Source organism: Primulina tabacum, chromosome 14 (genome assembly GCF_025594145.1).
Source record: "Primulina tabacum isolate GXHZ01 chromosome 14, ASM2559414v2, whole genome shotgun sequence".
Lineage (NCBI taxonomy): Eukaryota > Viridiplantae > Streptophyta > Magnoliopsida > Lamiales > Gesneriaceae > Primulina > Primulina tabacum.
In genome coordinates this window covers 17,663,841-17,686,709 of record NC_134563.1, presented here as the reverse complement: position 1 = coordinate 17,686,709, position 22,869 = coordinate 17,663,841, and the positions used below count along the sequence as shown (strand labels likewise).

Below are 22,869 nucleotides of genomic sequence, written 5' to 3'. Positions count from 1 at the left end.
TACCGTGGATGAAGAGGACTGGGATATGCGATAAGAGTTACTTGCTCTCAATGTAATGCCTAAAGAAAAGGTTGATGCCCAGCACGAAGAGTTACTTGAAGATGTGAGTAAAGAGGTACCAAAAGCATCTCCTGAATTGAAAGAATTACCGAGTCACTTGTGCTATGAGTTCTTAGACGATAGTTCGTCCTATCCGGTAATTATATCTTCCGCTCTTACTATTGATGAGAAAGATAGGTTGTTGAAAGTGTTGCGAGAGTTTAAATCTGCTTTGGGATGGACAATTTCTGATATAAAGGGGATTAGCCCTACTGTTTGTATGCATAAGATCTTGATGCAGGAATCTTACTCCCCCTATGTTGACCATCAGAGGGAATGTGGATGCAGCCGATGGAGGTACTATTTTCTCCAAAACACCGGATGAGGCTTATGAATTGCTTGAACAGATGAACATTAACAATTACCAGTGGCCAAGTGAGAGATCTGAATCAAGGAAACCTACTAAAGTGTATGTTGTAGTCCCGATCACATCACTTACTGCTCAGGTCTCGACATTGACCACACATATTGTAACGATGAACAAGGTAGGCCAATCTACGTCTTATGTAGCACTGGTGACTGCCAAAGAAGAGCCTGATGTGGAGGAAGCTCAGTACATCAACAACAATCGTGGCTATAGAGGATATCGAGGTAACCTTTCCCTAATACTTATCATCCAGGTTTAAGGAATCACGAGAATTTCTCTTATGCGAACAATAAGAACGTGTTGAATCCTCCACCGGGATTCAATACACAGAAGGGGGAAGGAAAACCGTCTTTTGAGGATCTAGTTGGGACGTTTGTGGCTGAGTCTGGGAAAAGAATGGCAAGAACTTATTCTCGTCTTGATAGCATGGAGACACACATGGGAAATATGGGTGCCACAATGAAATCTTTGGAAACAAATATTGGGCAACTAGGCAATGTTTTGAAAGATCAGAATAAAGGAGAGTTCCCAAGCAATATGGAGGTAAATCCTAGGGAGCAATGCAAAGATGTCACACTGAGGACTGGCAAGGAAATTGGAGTCACAGACCCTATAAAGGTAAATGTTCCATATCCACAGATGTTCAAGAAGAAAGGGTTCGATGATCAGTTTGCAAAGTTCCTGGATATATTCAAAAAAATACACAGTAACATCCCATTTGCCGATACATTGGAACAAATGCCCAATTACGATAAGTTCATCAAGGATGTGATGTCCAAGAATTGGAAACTTCAAGAATTTGAGACCGTGAAGCTAACCGAAGAGTGAAGTGCCATATTCGAAAGGAAACTACCACAAAAACTCAAAGATCCAGGGAGTTTTACTATTCCTTGTGTTATTGTTGGTTCTAGAGTAAATAGAGCTTTATATGATTTAGGTGCCAGTATTAATTTAATGTTTTTTTCTATTTACAGGACCTTTAAGCTTTGCGAGGTGAAGCCTAGCACTATTACTTTGCAGCTAGCGGACAGATCACTTACATATCCACGAGGGATAGTATAGGATGTGCTGGTAAAGGTAGACAAATTCATATTTCCTGCTAATTTTGTTATTCTAGATATGGAAGAGAACCAGGAGACTCCGCTTATCTTTGGAAGGCCGTTCTTGGCCACCGAAAAAGCCTTGATTGATGTGCACAAAGGCGAGCTCACACTGAGAGTAGGTGGAGATGAAGTGGTGTTCAACATCTACAACACCATCAGAGGACCAAATGAGATAAGTATTTGTAATAGTATTAATATCATTGATTCATGTGTATCTCATGTTAGTGCAGGTAGGATGACGAAAGACTCCTTGGAGAGATGCTTATTGCAATCAGCTTCTACCGTGGATAAAGAGGACTGGGATATGCGAGAAGAGTTACTTGCTCTCAATGTGCTACCTTAAGAAAAGGTTGATGCCCAGCACGAAGAGTTACTTGAAGATGTGAGTAAAGAGGTACCAAAAGCATCTCCTGAATTGAAAGAATTACCGAGTCACTTGTGCTATGAATTCTTAGACGATAGTTCGTCCTATCCGGTAATTATATCTTCCACTCTTACTATTGATGAGAAAGATAGGTTGTTAAAAGTGTTGCGAGAGTTTAAATCTGCTTTGGGATGGACAATTTCTGATATAAAGGGGATTAGCCCTACTGTTTGTATGCATAAGATCTTGATGCAAGAATCTTATTCCCCCTATGTTGACCATCAGAGGGAATGTGGATGCAAACGATGGAGGTACTATTTTCTCCAAAACACCGGATGAGACTTATGATTGCTTGAACAGATGAACATTAACAATTACCAGTGGCCAAGTGAGAGATCTGAATCAAGGAAACCTACTAGAGTGTATGTTGTAGTCCCGATCACATCACTTACTGCACAGGTCTCGGCATTGACCACACATATTGTAGCGATGAACAAGGCAGGCCAATCTACGTTTGATGTAGCACTGATGACTGCCGAAGAAGAGCCTGTTGTGGAGGAAGCTCATTACGTCAACAACAATCGTGGCTATGGAGGATATCGAGGCAACCCTCCCTCTAATACTTATCATCCAGGTTTAAGGAATCACGAGAATTTCTCTTATGCAAAAAACAAGAACGTGTTGAATCCTCCACCGGGATTCAATGCACAGAAGGGGGAAGAAAAACCGTCTTTTGAGGATCTAGTTGGGACGTTTGTGACGGAGTCTGGGAAAAGAATGGAGAGAACTGAGTCTCGTCTTAATTGCATGGAGACACACATGGGAAATATGGGTGCCACAATGAAATCTTTGGAAACAAAGATTGGGCAACTAGCCAATGCTTTGAAAGATCAGAATAGAAGACTGTTCCCAAGCAATACGAAGGTAAATCCTAGGGAGCAATGCAAAGCTGTCACACTGAGGAGTGGCAAGGAAATTGGAGTCACAGACCCTACTGAAGAGAATGTAGAGATTCTTGTTGAAAAAGATGATGAAAAAGGTGCAAGTGTTTGGAAAGAGAAAGTAGAGGAACCCAAGAAAGTGCTTGAACAGCAGCCTTAACCAAAGGTAAATCTTCCATATCCATAGAGCCAAAGTCGTGGCAATTGAAAATCTCCCACTGCCGAAGAATGTGAAAGCGATCAGAATTTTCTTGGGACATGCCGGGTTTTATTTTTGCTTTATTAAAGATTTCTCTAAAATTACTAGACCTTTATGTAATTTGTTATAGAAAGATTCTACATTTATTTTTGACGATAATTGTTTGCAGGCATTTAACAGGATCAAGACAGCACTGATTTCTGCACCCATCATGATAGTGTCAGACTAGAAGGATCCCTTCGAGCTCATGTGCGATGCTAGCGACTATGCTGTGGGAGCAGTATTTGGACAAAGGCGAGATAAGATGTTCAAAGCTATCTACTATGCGAGTCGCACACTTAATGCAGCCCAACAGAATTATACAACCACTGAGAAAGAGATGCTAGCAGTGGTGTTTGCATTCGACAAGTTCAGAACATATCTCATTGGCACCAAGGTAACTGTTTTCACTGACCATGCAGCTCTTCATTACTTGTTTGCCAAAAAGGATGCAAAGCCCAGGTTGATACGATGGATACTCCTCCTTCAAGAATTTAACTTTGAAGTCAAAGTCAAGAAAGCCTGTGAGAACAAGGTAGCAGATCACTTGTCACGCCTAGAGCTGGAAGAGAGAACTGAAGGCGGAGCTATCAATGAGTCGTTTCCAGAAGAACAACTCTTCAAGGTACATGTTACACATCCTTGGTTGCAGATATAGCTAATTTTCTTGCTGCAGGTGAATTACCACCAGATTTAACTTATAACCAAAAGAAGAAATTCCTTCATGATGCCAAGTTTTATCTATGGGACGATCCCTTCGTGTTCAAGAGATGCGCTGATCAGATAATTAGACGATGTGTAGCAGAAGAAGAAGCAGGTACGATCCTAGAGCAGTGTCATTTCTCACCCTACGGTGGACACTTTGGAGCATCTAGAACAGCAGCTAAGGTATTGCAGTCAAGTTTCTATTGGCCTAATTTGTTTAAAGACAGTTATACCTTAGTAAAGTCATGTGATAAATGACTAAGAGTTGGCAATATTTCTAGACGCCACGAGTTACCACTAACAAATATTTTGCATATGGAACTTTTTTATGTCTGGGTATTGACTTTATGGGTCCATTTCCATCCTCTTTTGGTCAATCTTATATCTTAGTTGTTGTTTACTATGTTTCAAAATGGGTGGAAGCAATTGCCACCAGTACTAATGATGCTCGAGTTGTTTTAAGTTTGTCCACATGAACATCTTTACAAGATTTGAAACGCTTAGAGCCATAATCAGTGATGAAGGTACACATTTCTGTAACAAAATTTTTAACTCACTGTTGGCTAAGTATGATGTGAAGCACAGGATGACACTGACATACTACCCACAAGCTAATGGACAAGCAGAAATATCCAACCGGGAGATCAAACAGATCTTAGACAAAACAGTGAAGACAAACCGGAAGGATTTGGCAATTAAGCTAGATGATGCTTTATGGGCGTACATGACTGCATACAAGACACCTATCGGGATTTCACCTTATAGGTTGTTCTTTGGGAAAGCTTGCCATCTACCCTTGGAACTGGAGCACAGGGCCTTTTGCACTGTGAAACAGCTGAATTTTGATATGGGGGCATCTGGCGAGCAACGACTGTTGCAATTGAACGAGATGGAGGAATTCAGGAATGATGCATACGAGAATGCAAAGATATACAAAGAAAAGACCAAGAAATGGCATGAGAGACAGATTCTTCGACGAGACTTCGAACCAGGACAACAGGTGTTATTGTTCAATTCTCGACTGAGGTTGTTTCCTGGTAAGTTAAAATCACGATGGTCTGGACCATTCACAGTGGAAACAGTGTATACACATGGGGCAATTGAGCTGAAATGCAACAACGGTCAGACATTTAAAGTAAATGGTCAAAGGGTCAAGCATTACTTTGGAAATGAAGTGAGACACATGGACAACATTCCACTGTGAGAACCAAAGTAGAAAGTAGAAAGTCAGGCTGATGACTATAAACCAAGCGCTGTGTGGGAGGAAACCCATAATTATCTTTAGCATTCGTTTTTATTTTTATTCTATTTTAATCCCTTATTTGTTAAATTTAATTTCCTTTATTCAAGTATTGATTTGAAGTGTTTTATTTTATTTTTGCAGGTAGGTTTATTGAAAAAATAAAAATAAAAAATTTGAAAAATTGATGGACAGTGTGCTTCGAGCATATGCGCGATTTATTTTCGTGCATTAACTCGGAAGGCAGAGGATGCCGCGTATATGCGCCACTCAGGGCGCGCATATACGCAATAAGACAAGGCGCATACACTCGGATGGCAGAGACCTTTGTGCATATGCGCCAATCAGGGCGTGCATATGCGCGATATGACGACAAATGCTGGATAGTAACCTTCGCGCATATGCGCCAATCAGGGCGCGCATATGCGCGTGACCTAATTTAAGGGGAAAAAAAGGCGAGAACCCTCTTCAAAAAACATAGCAGCCTACCCCCTTTCTCAAATACCACAGCCGCCTCCCTCATCAGAAACACCGACCGCCGCCGTCCCTCTCTGAAAGCTGCACTCCGAAGCTTCAATCACCGCCACAACTTCCGATCACACTCTGATTTCTGGTCACTTTCTCGTGCAAGTAAAGTTTTTTTCTTCAGCTTTAGTTCAAATCTTCCGAGTTTGGTTAGAATTGGTAATCTCTATTGGGACTTCGTGAGATTAGGATTTGGGTGTTCTCAAATAAAGTATTTTGTGACTGGTTTTGTACGTTGCGTTGCTAATCGGATTAATTGGTGTGGTGAAATTATATTTGCTCTAATGTAAGTTTGGGGTCCGATTATCTGTGATTTTGGCTCTTCGGTTGGTTGAATTTAGTATGTGGGTGTGGGCATTGCATTATTGTATTCCATGGCGCCGAAAAAGAAATCGAAAAAGGGTGCCTCTTCCTCCTCAAGTTTTAATTCGCATAGATTTTGGAATGAGGAAGCCCAACAAGTATATGAGAGCTCCATGACACAGTTTATCATCCCGGAACGGGGATTCAATTTGTCAATTCCACATGGTGTTATAATAGAGGAACTGGAACGCCGAGGATGGGTTGAATTTGTACAACACCCTTTGGATGCTGTAATCTCGGTTGTGCAAGAATTCTATGCAAATCTCCGGATTCGTCCTCACGAGTCTAAAGTCTTGGTGCGAGGTAAATTGGTGTCGTTCGACTCTCGAACGATCAATATGATATATCAGATGCCCAGCCTCGACCAAGACGAGTACAGTGAATTTCTCGAAGCAAGTGTTGATTATACAGAGGTCATCCGGACCATATGTCAAGCCGGCACTGCATGGAAAATGAGCTCGAGCGGGCCTATTTCTTTAAATAAATCCGACATGGGCCCTAATGCAAGTGCTTGGACATCCTTTGTATTGGCCCGAATTCTCCCGTCCTCGCACTATTACGATGTGACCAAAGACAAAGCTGCCCTGGTATATGCTATTCTTATAGGAAAATCTGTTGATTTGGGAAAAATCATATATTGCTCAATTATGAGAGCCGGCGTCGCATTAGCCACTGTTGCTCTTCCATGTCCTCATATTGTTACCGAGCTATGCCGACAGACAGGCGTATCATGGGCCCCTGATGAACCGGTGCTAAAGCCAAAGGCCCCCATTGTTGCCTTCTTTGGAGCCGCCTCCTATGTTCCCCATGAGTTTTCGGCCGAAGAGGAGATCCCACAACTTCCACCACCACCACCATCTGCAGCAGCCAGACAGCGTAGGGGAGACAGATTTTGGCGGCTAGAAAACGAGATGTAGGACCAGAGGAGATTACTGGTTGAGCAGTGCTAGGTGCTGGATTCACTTCAGTTCCGCACCGACCATTTTATGGGATATATGATAGACTTCACTTCCGTGCTCGCTCGGCGATTTTCACCTATAGGTCCAGAGGATCCGATGTTTCCCCAGCCACCTGTATGGCCACCCCAATACCCCGGACCTGCTCCACAGGCCCCACCCCAGCACATGGATGAGGATGACGACGATGGTGACGGCGAGCACTGACGCTCATCGTGGGAGGTATGATTGTTCCGTTCTTTCATGTTTATACATTGGAGACAATGCATACTTTAAGTTTGGGGGTTAATTTGATTTTGATGTTGTGATTGATGTTGTGATGACATTTTGATGCTTTAGTGTGGGTTGATTTTTATTTTTACTGAGTTGGTAGTGATATTTAAAAAAAATTTATTTATTGGTCCATTTTAGTGTTTACATTGTCATAGTTGTGGAATTAAGGTAATATCCAACCAATGATGAGATTTGACCCGAAATAGATGTTGTCCATGATTACAAGTCTAAATACATGCTATCTTTACTTAAACGTTTACACCCTAATTCACGATTGCTACCTTGTTGATACATCCGATGTCAAGAGAGTGTTCATGTGATTTGTGATTTGGAATTGCTGAATGGACTCTAAAACCTTCATGTTGATTACTTGTTGTTGAGTTATGTGTTCACTAATACAAAGATGATCCAGGCAGTCTTTGAATTATATTGGGCCTGTTTTTCTTGAATAATTTTTCAATTGCTAGCCCTTTGAGCCTAAATGAGAATGAGATGGGTGATTTGTTCTGCTTGAGTATACCCAAAAGCATGATCTATCTGTGTTTGTTGATTGGTAGATTGAAGGTAGTCTAGAACTTGATTTGGCACTCTTTGAGGCGAGATACGGGTATTGTGTGACTTAGGGATGGTTTAGGCAATTTTTGGAATGTTTGAGCCTTTCAAGCCTACCCATAACATTGTATTAGACCATAGTGTCCCATGTTTGAGCTTAATGAAAATCGAATGGAGTGTGTCACGGCACACAAGAGCCCCCATTCGTATCAATTCTAAATTCCTACGTCAACTACCGAATTTTGAGCATATACACTAGTACCTACCGAAAACTGAGAGAAACTGAATCTGTGTATCACTACGAAAGTCTTCTCACTTGTGCGTATATAAGAATATCATCGAAAAAGAGGAAAAAAATGAAAAGAAAGAAATGAATTTATGTAGGAAAAAAAAAACAAAAATAAAAAAAAATAATAAGAAAAAGTTGAATAAAGAATAAAGGAGTATGACGTGTTGATATGAAGAAGAGGAAACAATGGTAAATATGTTGTGACAAGGCAAGTGGAAGTGAAACAAGATAAAGCTGGAGTAGCGTGTTGAAAAATAAATTGGTTTGTTTCTCTCACTTTTGATTCCATATCTTCATTTGTAGCCATTAGCCGTAGCCTAATGTTATAAGCTTAAAAGACATATTAACCAAGTCACATGTACCCAATATACTAGTGGAGAAGAGTTGCCAAAGTTAAGCCTATGGACACTTGAAAAATTCCGTCGATAAATAGGGAATTTGATTGTGTACACGTTCACATCTCATGATATTGGATTTTGTTTGGTTAATTATGTCCTTTCAATTGCCATTTTGTTTAGCCAAATGATACCCTATAAGTCATGTTGATTTGTGAAGGTAAATTTATATCTCAATGACTTTGTTAATTACATGTGTGTCAAGGAGTAAAGAATTTTATGAGATAAAAAGTTATGAACTTATTTTGACATTTGGAGTGGATAAACGAGAATAGCAAATCACGCACGCACGTGAACTGTGAGTAATATAGCATGTGTTTGATTCAACATGATGGGACTGTAATATCTGAGGCTAGTGGCTATCTTTTTATTCCACAACTCTTGTTCGTTCAGTTACATTCTTTAGGGTGTGTTGAGTTTAGTCTAGCTAATGTTTCTTTTAATTTATTTTTCTCGGGACTGGCAAAAGTTCAAGTTTAGGAGGATTTGATAAGTGCAATTTGTGCGCTTAAATTATCCTTATAATTCGTATAGATTGTTAGTTTCTTGGGCGGAATTATGCGTCTTTTGTTATTTTTTATGTGCTTGTAGGAATTTAGGTGAAGCTACTACACGGGCGTAAAAAGGAGCGAAAATGGCGCTTAGAAGAAAATGGTGGAAATTGCCCTTCTCTGAAGACAGATAGACCAGCGCATATGCGCGAGTCATAGGCGCGCATATGCGCGCGAGATTACCGAAGACAAAGCAAAACAGAAAGGCCCGCGCATATGCGCCGGTTTAGGTTGCGCATATGCGTGCAAGAAAGAGTCCAGATGCACAAACCAGAGAAGCGCGCGCATATGCGCGGCGCGAAGGAATTTCAGATGCTCACATGATGAAACTTAAAATTAATAATTTATTATATGTTTAAACCTGTATTTTAAAATTTAAGTTTCATTAAAATTATAAAATTATGTTATTTTAGTATTGTTTGTTTATATTTAAATGTCTTACTAAATATGTTTTATTTTCAGGTTTTCTACGTGTTGGTAAAATAATGATAACTCAAGCTACAAAATTCAAATGGAGTTGATTCAAACATGTTTGGAATCCTTGAGAAATTATCTACAACTTTGCAGAAGATATAAATGCCTAAAAAGTTCATTAAGATGATCAAATTGTGCAAATATAAAAAAGATGACAGATTTACTTTTACGATGACCAGCTTATATTAAAAAAATCATAAATAATTCAATATTTAACATAATGAGGTGAACCAAATGGCCAAATTCATATAAAGACAATGCCCTACATGTTTGCTGTTTTGAGCAGAGTCAAATTCAGAGATTAAAGTCGTGGAACATAGCATTGAAAGAAGGGCCATGGAAAATAAGTTGGAGAAGACAAAAACTAATATTACAACTACATGACATTAATAAAAAATTTTACACTTTCTCTCATTTGGCCTATAAATAGAGGCCTTGTGCTAGCTTGAGGATCATTCTATCCCATTGTAAAATATAGTATGTTTGTATAAAATTTCTAAGTTCCAATATATTTTTCATTTTCCCAAATATGAGTGTTGATCAAAAGTAAGCTCATGGAAAGCTAAATCTATTATGTTAAGGTGAAGAGAATGAATTCTTGGTAAAGTAAGATTGTTTATATTTTGTATATTCTTTCTTTATTTCATTTCATTTAGCTAACTTCTTTTTATTGTAGGTATAAAAATGAATTATTTGTTGTTATCAATTTACATCAACTGCTTGATACCATTGAAGTGGTTATCTTGATTTGTTGTTTAATTTTGAAACAATAAATATTTCATCAAGTATTATTATTGTTATAGAATATATATATTTATAAATATATATATATTTATAAAATTATATCATATATTTTATTTAGACGATAGCGTGGCTCTGTCGGTTGTTCTAAATGCAATATTATGATTTAATACTAACATCTAACAATCTAACATTTACTTTATCGCAACTAACTTTTACTTTTCGAATCTAACTTTTACTTTACTGCAACTAACTTATACTTTACCGCAACTAACTTTTATTTTTCGCATTTAACATTTACTTTATCGCAACTAACTTATTACTTTATCGCAACTAACTTATTAAATCATATATTTCATTTAAGCAATAGTGTGGCTCTGCCGGTTGTTCTAAATGAAATATAATGATTTAATTTAACATTTACTTTATGCAAATATATATTTATATAGTTATATATATAATCATAGGTACCATATATAAAATATCAGTTAATTCGTTATTTTCTATAGTGGGAACTATATTATATTATGTGTGTGTTTAAATATTTAATTTTCTTGAAACCATTAATCATGGTGGTTTCCTTTGTTTTAATTTTAGTTAAACAATATTATATAAACCAAGAATAAATCTCTGAGCCTTGACAAATTTATAATTTGTAAACTTCATTCTTGAATTTGGTAATTTATAAATTAATAAATTTAAACTTAAAATAACCTCTCTATGGATCGATCTCGTACTCACGAAATATATTATTTGCAGACAACTAACACTTGGGTGAATTATAATTTAAGTAGTAGCAAGTTTTTGGCGTCGTTGCCAGGGAGGTATAAATTAGGTTTATATTTGTTATTTATGTTTTATTTATAAGTATTGTGTTGTTTTTACTTGTATGAGTATTTGGAGTCGTAAAAAAAGTGGTAGACTTATTCGAGTATCTGAAAATAATTTAAACATGGATGATAATTCAAATAATCAAGATAATAATAATAATAATAATCAAGAACATGATCAATTAAGAACACTTAGGCACCATATGAACCCTATTAGAACTAGTGCCCCATCTTATTTAGTTTTTCTTCCTGATGCATCTAATTTCAACTTTAAACCTCAAATTATTCAACTTTTACCAAATTTTCATGGCTTAGATTCTGAAAATCCATATTTACATCTAAGAGAATTTGAGGAAGTTTGTAACACTTATAATGATCAAAATTGTAGCATGGATATAGTTCGATTAAAGCTTTTCCCTTTTTCTTTAAAAGATAAAGCTAAAACATGGCTACAAAATTTAAGATCAAGTTCAATAAGATCACGGGAAGAAATGCAACAACAATTTCTCAAAAAAATTTTCCCTTCTCGTAGAACAAACTCTTTTAAAAGACAAATTACAACTTTTTCTCAAAAACAAGGAGAAATATTTTATCAATATTAGGATAGATATAAAGAATTACTTAATACATGCTCACATCATGGTTTTGAAACATGGATAATATTTTCTCACTTTTATGAAGGTCTTATACCTAAAGATAGGCAAATAATAGAATTCATGTGTAATGAAACTTTTGAAGATAAAAACTCAAATGAAGCTATGGAGTATTTGGATTCATTAGCAAAAAATGCTCAAAATTGGGATAATATAGGCACAATAGAACCATCAACAACTAAAATCAATCATTCAACAAATGGGGGTGGTATCTATAATTTTAAGATGATATTGATATTCAAGCTAAACTTGCATGTTTAGCAAGAAAAATTGAGTCATTAATAATGAAAAAGAGTGGTCAATTAAAAAGTATTCAAGAAATTGTTTGTCATATATGTGATACACATGATCATTCTACAAAAGATTGTCCAACATTACCTTCATTTAAAGAATGTCTCCATGAACAAGCAAATTATATTAACAATTATAAAAAATCAATATTAGATCCTTTTTCACAATCATATAATCTTGGATGGAAAAATCATTCTATTTTTAGTTGGAGGAATGATAATAATGCACAACCTTCACAACAACATTTTCAAAATAACCAAAATCATCAAGGTTATATTCCATATCTTACACCTCCAAGAAAAAACTTTAAAGATGTAATTCATGCATTTATTCAAAAGCAAGAATCTATCAATATTCAAAACAGTCAATCTATTGGTGATTTGAAAGAAACTCTTGCAAAATTTGCATCTGCACCATGAAAAAGGAAAATTTACATCTCAACCTCAACATAATCCTAAAACTCAAAATCAAGAATTAAATAATGATAAAATTGATCAAATAAAATCTGTTATTACCCTTAGAAGTGGTAAAATAGTTAATGATCCATATAGTAATGAAAACAAAGATCATTTAAATTCAAAGAGTAAGGATGATAATCCTGATACTTTTGAGAATTATGATACCTTAAATTCTAATAATAATATGGTGAATGTTAAATCATTTAAAATAGTAAATTAGTCAAATAAACCTCCACCATTTCCCCATGCATTAACAAATCATAAAAAACAAAAAAGTGATTCTGATATCTATGAAGTTTTTAAACAACTAAAGATAAATATTCCATTAATAGATGCTATTAAACAAGTACCTTCCTATGCAAAATTTTTAAAAGACTTATGTACTGTGAAGAAAAAATTATATGTGAAGAAGAAAACATTCTTGGCCGAACAAGTAAGTTTTATTCTTCAAAACAATTCTAGTTTAAAATATAAAGATCCTGGTTGTCCAACAATTTCATGTATTATTGGAGAAAATAAAATTAAAAAAGCTTTGTTAGATTTGGGAGCAAGTGTGAATTTACTTCCTTATTCAGTTTATGAAAAACTTAATTTAGGAGAATTAAAACACACTTCTGTTACTTTATTACTGGTGGATAGGTCAATTAAAATGCCTAGATGTATTGTAGAAGATGTCTTGGTTCAAGTTGATAAATTCATATATCCTGTAGATTTTATTGTCTTGGATACACAACCAATAGAAGTACATAATGAAATTCCAGTAATATTGGGACGACCATTTCTAGAAACAATGTGTTCAATTTATGTAAATAACCAAATATATATGAAAATGAATATGATAATGAAATAGAAACAATTGTGGAAGAAAATATACAAAAAGAAAATCAACAATCTGAAGTTTTTTCAATGGAAAGTTTTGAGTCTAAAAATAATTTTAAAGAAGATGATAATACAAAACTTGAATTAAAAGTTTTACCATTAGAATTCAAAAATGTATTTTTTGGTGAAAATAAAACATTTCCTGTTGTAATTTCTTCCAGTCTTCTACCAAATCAAGAAAAATATTTAATTAAATTACTTAAAAAATATAAAAATGCAATTGGATAGACTTTGAAAGATATAAAAGGTATAAATCCTTTAATTTGCACACATAGAATTCACTTGAAAGAAAATGCTAAAACATATCAACAACCACAAAGAAGGTTTAATCCACATATGAAGGAAGTTGTTAAGAATGAAGTATTAAAATTATTAGACGCTGAAATTATTTATCCAATCTCAGATAGTAAATGGGTAAGTCCAACACAAGTAGTACCTAAAAAGTCAGGCATCACTGTTATAAAAAATGAAAAAGGAGAGTTATTATAAGCTAGGATTCCATCTAGTTGGCGTATGTGTATTGATTATAGAAAGAAGATGATAATACAAAACTTGAATTAAAAGTTTTACCCTTAGAATCAAAAAATGTATTTTTTGGTGAAAATAAAACATTTCCTGTTGTAATTTCTTCCACTCTCCTACCAAATCAAGAAGAATATTTAATTAAATTACTTAAAAAATATAAAAATGCAATTGGATAGACTTTGAAAGATACAAAAGGTATAAATCCTTTATTTTGCACACATAGAATTCACTTGGAAGAAAATGCTAAAACATATCAACAACCACAAAGAAAGTTAAATCCACATATGAAGGAAGTTGTTAAGAATGAAGTATTAAAATTATTAGATGCTGGAATGATTATCCATTTTCAGATAGTAAATGGGTAAGTCCAACACAAGTAGTACCTAAAAAGTAAGGCATCACTGTTATAAAAAAATGAAAAGGGAGAGTTATTATAAGCTAGGATTCCATCTAGTTGGCTTATGTGTATTGATTATAGAAAATTAATGATGCAACTAGAAAAGATCATTTCCCACTACCATTTTAGATCAAATTCTAGAAAAAGTAGCAGGTAATTCTTATTACTGTTTTCTTGATGGGTATTCGGGGTATTATCAACTACCTATATCATTAGAAGATCAAGAAAAAACTACTTGCACTTGCCTTTTTGGAGTTTTTGCATTTAAAAAAATGCCATTTGGTTTATGTAATGCTCCGGCTACTTTTCAAAGATGCATGCTAAGTATTTTCAGAGATATGATTGAAGAATTTGTACAAGTTGTTATGGATGATATAACTGGTTTTGGAAACTCATTTGAAAATTGTCTTAAAAACCTAGAAAAAGTATTAAAAAGATGTGAAGAAAAAAATCTTGTTTTAAATTGAGAAAAATGTCATTATATGGTTAAATCTGGGATTGTTTTAGGACATATGATATCTGAAAAAGGAATTGAAGTTGATAAAGCCAAAGTTGATGTTATTGCTAATTTAACATCACCAAAACCAGTAAAAGAAGTTCGATCATTCTTGGGTCATGCAGGATTTTATCAAAGGTTTATAAAAAATTTTAGCATAATATCTAAAAAAATTTCAAATCTTTTAACAAAAGATACACAATTTGAATGGACTCAGAAATGTGAAAATGCTTTTAAAAAAATAATTAATCTTTTAATTACATCACCTATTTTACAACCTCCAGATTGGTTTTTGCCATTTGAATTAATGTGTTATGCAAGTGATTATGCTATAGGAGCTGTGTTAGGACAAAGAAAAGAAGGAAAACTATAATCTATTATGATAGTAGAACCTTAAATAGTATCCAAATAAATTATTCAACTACTGAAAAAGAATTACTTTCAATAGTATTTGCATTAGATAAGTTTCGATCTTATTTAATTGGTTCTATTACTATTTTTTACACTGATCATTCTACCGTAAAATATTTATCAAATAAACAAGATGAGAAGCCAAGATTAATACGGTAGATCTTATTGTTACAAGAATTTGATATTATAATTAAAGATAAAAAAGGAAAAGAAAATGTTGTAGCCGATCATTTATCTAGAATAATGACTGAATCATCTCATAATGAAAAACCAATAAATGAAAATTTTCCAGATGATCAGTTGTTTTATGCTACTATTATGCCATGGTTTGCTAATATTATAAATTTTCTTGTGACAAATAAAATGCCTTCTCATTGGAATTCACAGGATAAGAATAAATTCTTGATAGAAGTTGTTGAGGATCCAAGTTGAGTTTAGAGGGGGGGGGGGGGTGAATAAACTCTACTCGTTTTTCCTTTCTTTTGATGAGGTACTAAAATCCTGTTAGAGATAGTAGTTTATCTTGTTGCGTATACCTTCACCTAGATTACAATTATAGGTGCGGAAACAATCTGATGAAGTAAGTGAAAGACAATAATAACAGTAGGCAGTAGTTGTTTATGGAAGTTCGAAGATGAAATCTTCTACGTCTCCCCTTCTCCTGTTTCCAGAAGGTATAACTAAAAGACTTTGGATATTACAGTACAACTCTTGTACACACCCACTTCAGAAGGACTTACACCTTTGCCTACTGAAACTCTTAATTACTCGACTCAAAAAGTACGTGATACAAAAGGTTCTGAAAAGGCTCTTTTCAGATTACAAGCTCTTCCTGATAAAGTATACGTGTTGTAAAAGATTGTGAAGAGTGTAAGAATCAGTAGCACAGGATGATCTTCAAAAGATCAGATATTTGCTATGAAGCGTGTGCTACTTTTCTTTGTGTTGAACTCAAAGTTATCAAGGAATTTCGAGGTTGTCTCGTTGAGTGAAATAGCGTTGATCCTTGAAAAGATATTATGCGTAGAGTTCTCTTCCTTTTTTTGTAAGGGTTTGTTCCATGTATATATAAGCGACTGAGTTCAACGTTTATGATCAGAAGATGTCTTCAGATTTCTGATAGAGTCAGCTTTATTACCAAAAAAAAGGTTCCTGCAGAAAAGCTATAAAACAATCAGTCCTGTTTTATACTAAACTCGGTAAAGTGAATTAAATGACTCCGTATAGTATTTAATGCTGCAATTAATACTAGTACTTGGTAACTTTAACGGTAACATTTAAAGTAGTCACGTTAGGCAACATCTTCTACTGATTCTGTTTTTCTATCCTTTCTACTGCTTTTGTTTTACTAGATCAGTAGCTTCTGATTTTCTTTTTTTCTACTGTTTTCTTAAAGAGTGCTGCTAGTCTGCTGGTTTTTATTTTCATCGCCACAATTAATTCATGTCTATCAATTTCCCCCTTTGTGGTGATGCCAAAACCTAAAAAGTAGGAAAGCGTTAAATAACAGATAATCAGTTAGCAAAAGGATAATATCAATGAAATTAACATAGTAAATTGTCAATCAGTTCCAATGTCCCTGTAAATGACTTCTTCATCTTGAGGATCCTGAAATCTTCTATCTGAAGGTTCAGCTTCTGATTGCCTTAGTTCTGCTTCAGATGAATCTCTTCGTTTTTCTTCCCCCTTTTTGGCATCAGCGGCAATCACATGGGCCATAAGATCATTCATTCTTCCAGATAAGTTTTGAATGCCATTGGTTAACATATCCAGATACGGAGCTTGAGTAGAGATACGATCATTGAGAGTAGTGAGAGATTGAGTTTGAGAATCAATCTTGGCATCCATTACTTCCATGGAGGTGGAAAATGATCGAATGAGATCATCATGCTCGGTGAGTCGATTTAGTATATCAGTTTGAGCAAGCACGATGTGACTATGATTTCTCGATACAGCTTGTCTGAAAACAATGGTTTTTCAGCATGCATTTTCTCCACGGATTCCGCCGTTTTATATATTTGTTTGCTCATTCGTTCTCTGAAGAGCTGAGCACCACTAAATTCTGATATGCTTTCACAGGACATCAGCTTGACTAAATCAGACAGGTTATTGAGTTCCCTTTGCAGAACGTCAATCTGAAACTCCAAATTGAATGATTCTGATTCAGGTGAGGGGGTTCGCGCAAGCATGCGTTGCCTCATTTCAGCAGCGCGAGTGTCCATGAGAGTTTGAACAGGATCGGTGACAATCAGTGCAGTAGAGACTTGATTGGTGGTGAGGGAAGTGGTGTCCATCACAGCAGTAGAAGGACCAGGGTCAGCAGAGGTTTCATCTGGAATAGCAGAAACATTTGGTTCGGCAGCAATTATGGTAGGAACAATCTCTTCATCAGGAGCAACCAAGTTGGAGACCAAGTTCTCTTCTGTTGGAGCAACGGCAGTAGGTGAAGCTGATTGTTCTGCAGTTATGGGTTCAGATTGCTGGTTCAGAAGAACTTTCATTTCAGCTTGATGAGCAGCAGAAAATTTCTCTAGATTTGGCAAAAGAGGTACAGCATCTGATTCTGCCATATGTTGTTCTGCGGTTGGAGAGGGTGATTGTGGCAATGAAGTAGCTGGAACTGCTTCCTGAGTAGTAGGGGACGTGGGAACAATTGACTCAATGACTTCTTCAACGGAAGCTAGTTCATGCACAGACAAAAAAGATGATGACTGAGGAGGCCTTGTTGGTGATGCATGAGTACTGAGAACAGAAGCTTTTGGTGAAGCTGTAGTCCGTTCCTCAAATGTCTGGATCTGTGGAAAGTCTGGAACAAGGCCGACTTGATATTTAATTGGCTCGCCAAAGCCCTTTTCTTGATCAAGAAGTTGCTCACTCATCTGTTTCAATTTGTCAGTTAGAATCAGAATGATGTTTTGATCCTGAACAGCAGTAGGAATTGTAGGATCAAAATTTGATTTAAGAATTTTCAGAACCGATTCCAACTTCTGAAATTTCAGCTGTTCGAGGATGTAGCTTTTTCTACGCAATGCCTCGATTACATTTTCTGTTTTGGCAAGCTGAAAGACCCTCTTCTCAGCGTTCATTATTTTCCCATAGGATCCTTTCGTCTTGAAGTAAGCAAAAGAATGAAAATTTCGGACCTTGTGCCACTCGTCAAAGAAATTCATGTCATCATTGGCAGAGCTTTCTATTTCTGCCAAATAAAGATCAACACCTGTGGTCACAGTTGTTCTGAGTCCAAAAAATTGTGGTTCTTCAATCATCTTTCCTTTGCCTTTGTCGGTTGATGAGATAGGCAAAATGGGTCGAAATGCAGAAGACCCCCTTGTTGGTTCTCTAATCACTATTCCAGACATTGGTCTGAAAATAGAAGCAGTAGATGTTGCTGGAACAGATGCAGCAGCTTGCACTGAAGTAGGAGCATTGGATCGTGCACATGGAACCACTTCTGGAAACACCTGTCTGATTGGCACTTTCTCAATTTCAGAAATTGTTGTTGTCTTCTTGATTTTAAGAACAGTCCGTGCTTTCTTTTTGATTGGAGTTGGTAGGGATGGTTCAACATCAGCAGCAGACTCTTCTGATACTATTTTATCAGAATCAGTAGAGACGATCACTCTTTTCCTTTTAATCTTTCGTTGAGGTTTCTGAGTCTCAGAAAGAGTCTCTCCAATCTCCTTTTTCAAGGCAACAAATTCAGCCATGGTTGGCTTGGGCCTTAAAGCGATTACATTCTCAGCATCAATCATTGTTACCGAAACAGCATCCTGTTCACTTGTAAAAGCGAAACCAGCATCCTTGAGCATTTTGCTGATCTGAACAGCAAATCCAGAACTTTTCTTGATGACCATGTCTTTCATGATTCTGAATATGAAATGACTCCAATCCACTTTAGTTCCCTTAGTGATGGCAGCCATCACTTGAACTTTCTCCTTTGTTAACTTGTCGAACGTGCCAGCTTTGACTAATATAGTCTTCGCCACAATATCAGCCAGAATTTGATATTCCATTTTGAGTAACTTTTCGTGGCAAGAAGGAGACAATTCTTCTCCAGTGGCTGAGAAAGTGCTAAGAGCAATAGACATTTCTAGCTTGAAAATATCAGATAGTTCAGAAGTACCTGAAAGTGGGAGGAGAAAAGTTGCGCCCAATAGTGCGGCATCAATGGAGGTGGATGCATCTCCTTGAGAGTGGACGATCTTTCCTTCATGCACAGCTGCCTTAGCGTAGAAATCCAGAAGAGCATTTTTGTATATCACAGCTGGTGCTTCCAAGAAGTTTCGAAGTCCTGATTTCTCAAGGTCTTGAAACATTTTAACAAGATTCTTATCTTTGACATTGAGAACTGAAGCAAAGTTGACTTGATATGCATTAAGAGTGTATGCTCCGGCCATTTCTCTACGATGAAAGGATCAGATAAAATTTGCAGTAGATAGAAGATGATTAAGAGAAAGCAGTAGCTGAGTAGCAACAGTTTTGAAACGGTAAAAGTGAAAAATGAGAAGGTGATATTTTAAAATGAATGTACAGCCGTCAAGTAAACATAAGGACACGTGTCAGTATGTTTATGGTTGAATGTTTGAAAAAAAACTTGCAAAGTTTGTCAAAGACGCGAATGATTTAAAAATTTGAAATAGGCGGGCTGTCCAGACGGTTACTAAAAATAATCAGATAAAGATTTGTCGTTTTATGATAACGTCTGCTGGAAGTTTCAGAGTGCGGAAATATTTGAGCACTGTGACAAAACCAGCAGACTTGTTGTTTTATCGAAAAGACAAATACTCTATCTGGTTTCTGAAAAAAGTATAAAAATCTTAGTCTGACTAAGATACTGTTCCCCCTCGGTAAATGCAACTAATAAGTGGATATTAAACACCAAACGACTTTTGGCAATCTTTCAGTCTGAATCGTTGAAAATGAACAGTCGCAAGAGTCTTTGTGTCTTCCGAAGATTACTATAAATGCCTGCACAACTTAAACGAAGTTAAACATTCATAATCTAAAATGAAAGCTCAAGTTAAAGAAGAGTTAGAGTCTGATCCAGGGGCCGAAGCAAAAATGTTCAGAAGGAAGTTTGAAGATGTCATTCTTTACGTAATGATCCTTGGATCAAACTCCTGGAGTTGTAATGTCAACAATCAAAAAGATTTGTTGCTTCCATTTAGTCGGAGGTGTAGCATCGATCTTTTCCAGAGGCTTTCTAATGCAATAAGAGAGTGCTGGTTGATCGATGAAGCTGATGCCCGGGAAAGTATCTGATTATACATTAGTGCTAACAAGACCCAAGCTTGCTAGATTCTTACTAGACCCAAGCTTGCTGGAATCTTTTCGAAGCAGACCATCCTTTTCCTGCTGAAGATACTACGATCTGTGTATATTACTGAATGCAAAAAGTTTAATGCAAAGCTTCTTGTTAAAGAGCATTTGTTGATCTACTGCTTTTACTTCTGCATCGTTTAATGTACTGGAATGATTTCTAATAAAATTTCAGTTTAAGTACTTGATATTCCCTTCTGCTTTCCTGCATATAACTTACTGTTGGCTAAATAAGACAAATAACTGATGAATGATGAATAAAATTCAGAAGAAGAGAAGTCGTCTTGATAGCTTCTACTGGAAGATATAATAAGCCTTGTTTTGTTAATTAGACAAAATACCTTTTGCTTCTGACACAGAATCACAGAATATCAGAATAAGGTTTTTCTTAAATTAGTGCAATATATGGTAACAAATCCGATGAGAGCTAGATATGGGATGTTTCATATATCTACTGTAGTCAAGACTTTCTCGAGCTTTGGTCCCTGGTTTTCATCTATAAATATGAACATGGGTTAAACCAGATAGTCATTCTTAAGAAAAAAAATGGCAAGAGATAATAGTCCTGATTTGGCTGATGAGTTTATGAGAGAGGTGACTGCTGCAAGAAAGGAGGTAATAGAGGTCAAGGTGCTGAAGAAGACACTTGCTACTTGGACTAAAATCCAGGAGCTTAGGTCTTCCTTCGAGAGTGGGCGAACATCTTCTACTAAGGAGTTGATGATGATATCAAAGTATTATCGATGTCTCCATAGTGCTGATAGTGCTGACGTTGTCTCTGATGATGGCGTCTACCTTCTTATGCTCTTAAAGGAGCTTAAGACTCTGAAAAAGATTGCTTTTTCAGATGAGTTTTTACGTACCTCTACTGGAGAGCTGACCGCTTGGTTGGCATCCTGGAGAGTTTACGTTAAAACAGAAGTGAAAAATGTACGCCCCCGTTTCTATTATCTTTAATGAAATATTATGTCTACTGATTATCTTCATCGTTCAACTTTTACCTTCTGCAAAATTAGAAACTGAATAATCACAGAGGAAAAGTTAAGCCAAAATATCAGATAATGATAAATAATTAAGTTAAATCTATCAATCCAAGTGTATTTCGAAAGTAAGAAAACTTATTCTCAGGGAGAGGTTTTGTAAAGATGTATGCTGCTTGCTGATCAGTAGGAATGTATTCCAGACGAATGTTCTTCTTCTGCACATGATCTCTGATGAAATGATGTCTATGTGCTTCGTTCTGGAATGAAGTACTGGATTTTGTGTGATTGCAATGGCACTGGTATTGTCACAGAAAATAGGTGATTCGGAGGCTTGAATTCCATAGTCTTTTAACTGTTGCTGAATCCATAATATTTGAGAGCAGCAGCTTCCAGCAGCCAGATATTCTGCTTCTGCAGTAGATGTGGCTATGGAGGTCTGCTTTTTATTAAACCAGGATATCAGCCTGTCACCAAGAAATTGACAAAAACCACTTGTGCTTTTCCTATCCAGTTTACATCCTGCATAATCAGCATCTGAGTATCCAATAAGTTTAAATGACGAGTCCTTGGGATACCAGAGGCCTAAATTTTGAGTACCCTTAATATATTTTAAAATCCTTTTACCAGCAATGTAATGTGATTGTTTAGGGTTTGATTGAAATCTAGCACAAATGCAAACAGCAAACATGATATCTTGTCTACTGGCAGTCAGATATAACAATGAACCAATAAGACCGCGATACTGAGTTACCTCTACTGGAATTCCACTTTCATCTTTATCAAGTTTAATAGATGAGCTCATTGGAGTAGAAGCAGCAGAGCATGCTTCCATACCGAACTTTTTCAGAAGCTCCTTGGTGTACTTGGCTTGATTTATAAAAATTCCAGTATCAAGTTGTTTAATCTGTAATCCTAAGAAGAATGTTAATTCTCCCATCATGCTCATCTCGAACTGGTCCTGCATTAACTTAGCAAACTTTGCACATAATTTGGGGTTAGTTGACCCAAATATGATATCATCAACATAAATCTGAACTAATAATATGTGTTTGTTTTTTGCTAAGGTAAACAAGGTTTTATCTACAGTATCAACGATGAAACCATGATTAATGAGAAATTGTGAAAGTGTATCGTACCAAGCCCTAGGTGCTTGTTTCAGACCATACAATGCTTTATATAATTTAAAAACATGATTTGGTAACACATTATTAGAAAAACCTGGAGGCTGTTCAACATAGACTTCCTCTTGTAGTAGACCATTAAGAAACGCACTCTTTACATCCATTTGATATACTTTGAAGTTTTTGAAAGCAGCAAAGGCTAAGAATATTCTGATAGCTTCGAGCCTAGCTACTGGTGCAAAGGTTTCATCATAGCCTATTCCTTCTTCTTGTCTAAATCATTGTGCCACCAGTCTTGCTTTGTTTCTTACAACTGTTCCTTCCTCATTT

At 36.1% G+C, this 22,869-nt stretch overlaps 2 protein-coding genes across 2 annotated transcripts; both read left to right on the top strand.

Moving 5' to 3' along the window:
- The first annotated feature begins 55 nt into the window (after positions 1 to 55).
- On the top strand, positions 56 to 1,294 carry LOC142523817 (uncharacterized). Its single transcript, XM_075627547.1, has 3 exons — positions 56 to 237; positions 341 to 669; positions 720 to 1,294. The coding sequence occupies exons 1-3, from the start codon at positions 56 to 58 to the stop codon at positions 1,292 to 1,294; spliced, it is 1,086 nt and encodes a 361-aa protein (XP_075483662.1).
- A 2,026-nt stretch (positions 1,295 to 3,320) lies between these two features.
- On the top strand, positions 3,321 to 5,021 carry LOC142523816 (uncharacterized). The gene is made up of 2 exons (XM_075627546.1): positions 3,321 to 3,737; positions 4,398 to 5,021. Exons 1-2 carry the CDS (start codon positions 3,321 to 3,323, stop codon positions 5,019 to 5,021), a joined length of 1,041 nt encoding a protein of 346 aa, XP_075483661.1.
- The last annotated feature ends 17,848 nt before the right edge of the window (positions 5,022 to 22,869 follow it).

What these genes read in the sequence shown, in the direction of transcription:
- LOC142523817 (XM_075627547.1), top strand. Translation starts at nt 56, where the DNA reads ATGCCTAAAGAAAAGGTTGATGCCCAGCACGAAGAGTTACTTGAAGAT. An exon ending in ACTATTGATGAGAAAGATAG is followed by an intron (nt 238 to 340) that starts GTTGTTGAAAGT and finishes ATCTTGATGCAG; the next exon opens with GAATCTTACTCCCCCTATGT. An exon ending in TCAGTACATCAACAACAATC is followed by an intron (nt 670 to 719) that starts GTGGCTATAGAG and finishes CTTATCATCCAG; the next exon opens with GTTTAAGGAATCACGAGAAT.
- LOC142523816 (XM_075627546.1), top strand. Translation starts at nt 3,321, where the DNA reads ATGTGCGATGCTAGCGACTATGCTGTGGGAGCAGTATTTGGACAAAGG. An exon ending in CAGAAGAACAACTCTTCAAG is followed by an intron (nt 3,738 to 4,397) that starts GTACATGTTACA and finishes TATGATGTGAAG; the next exon opens with CACAGGATGACACTGACATA.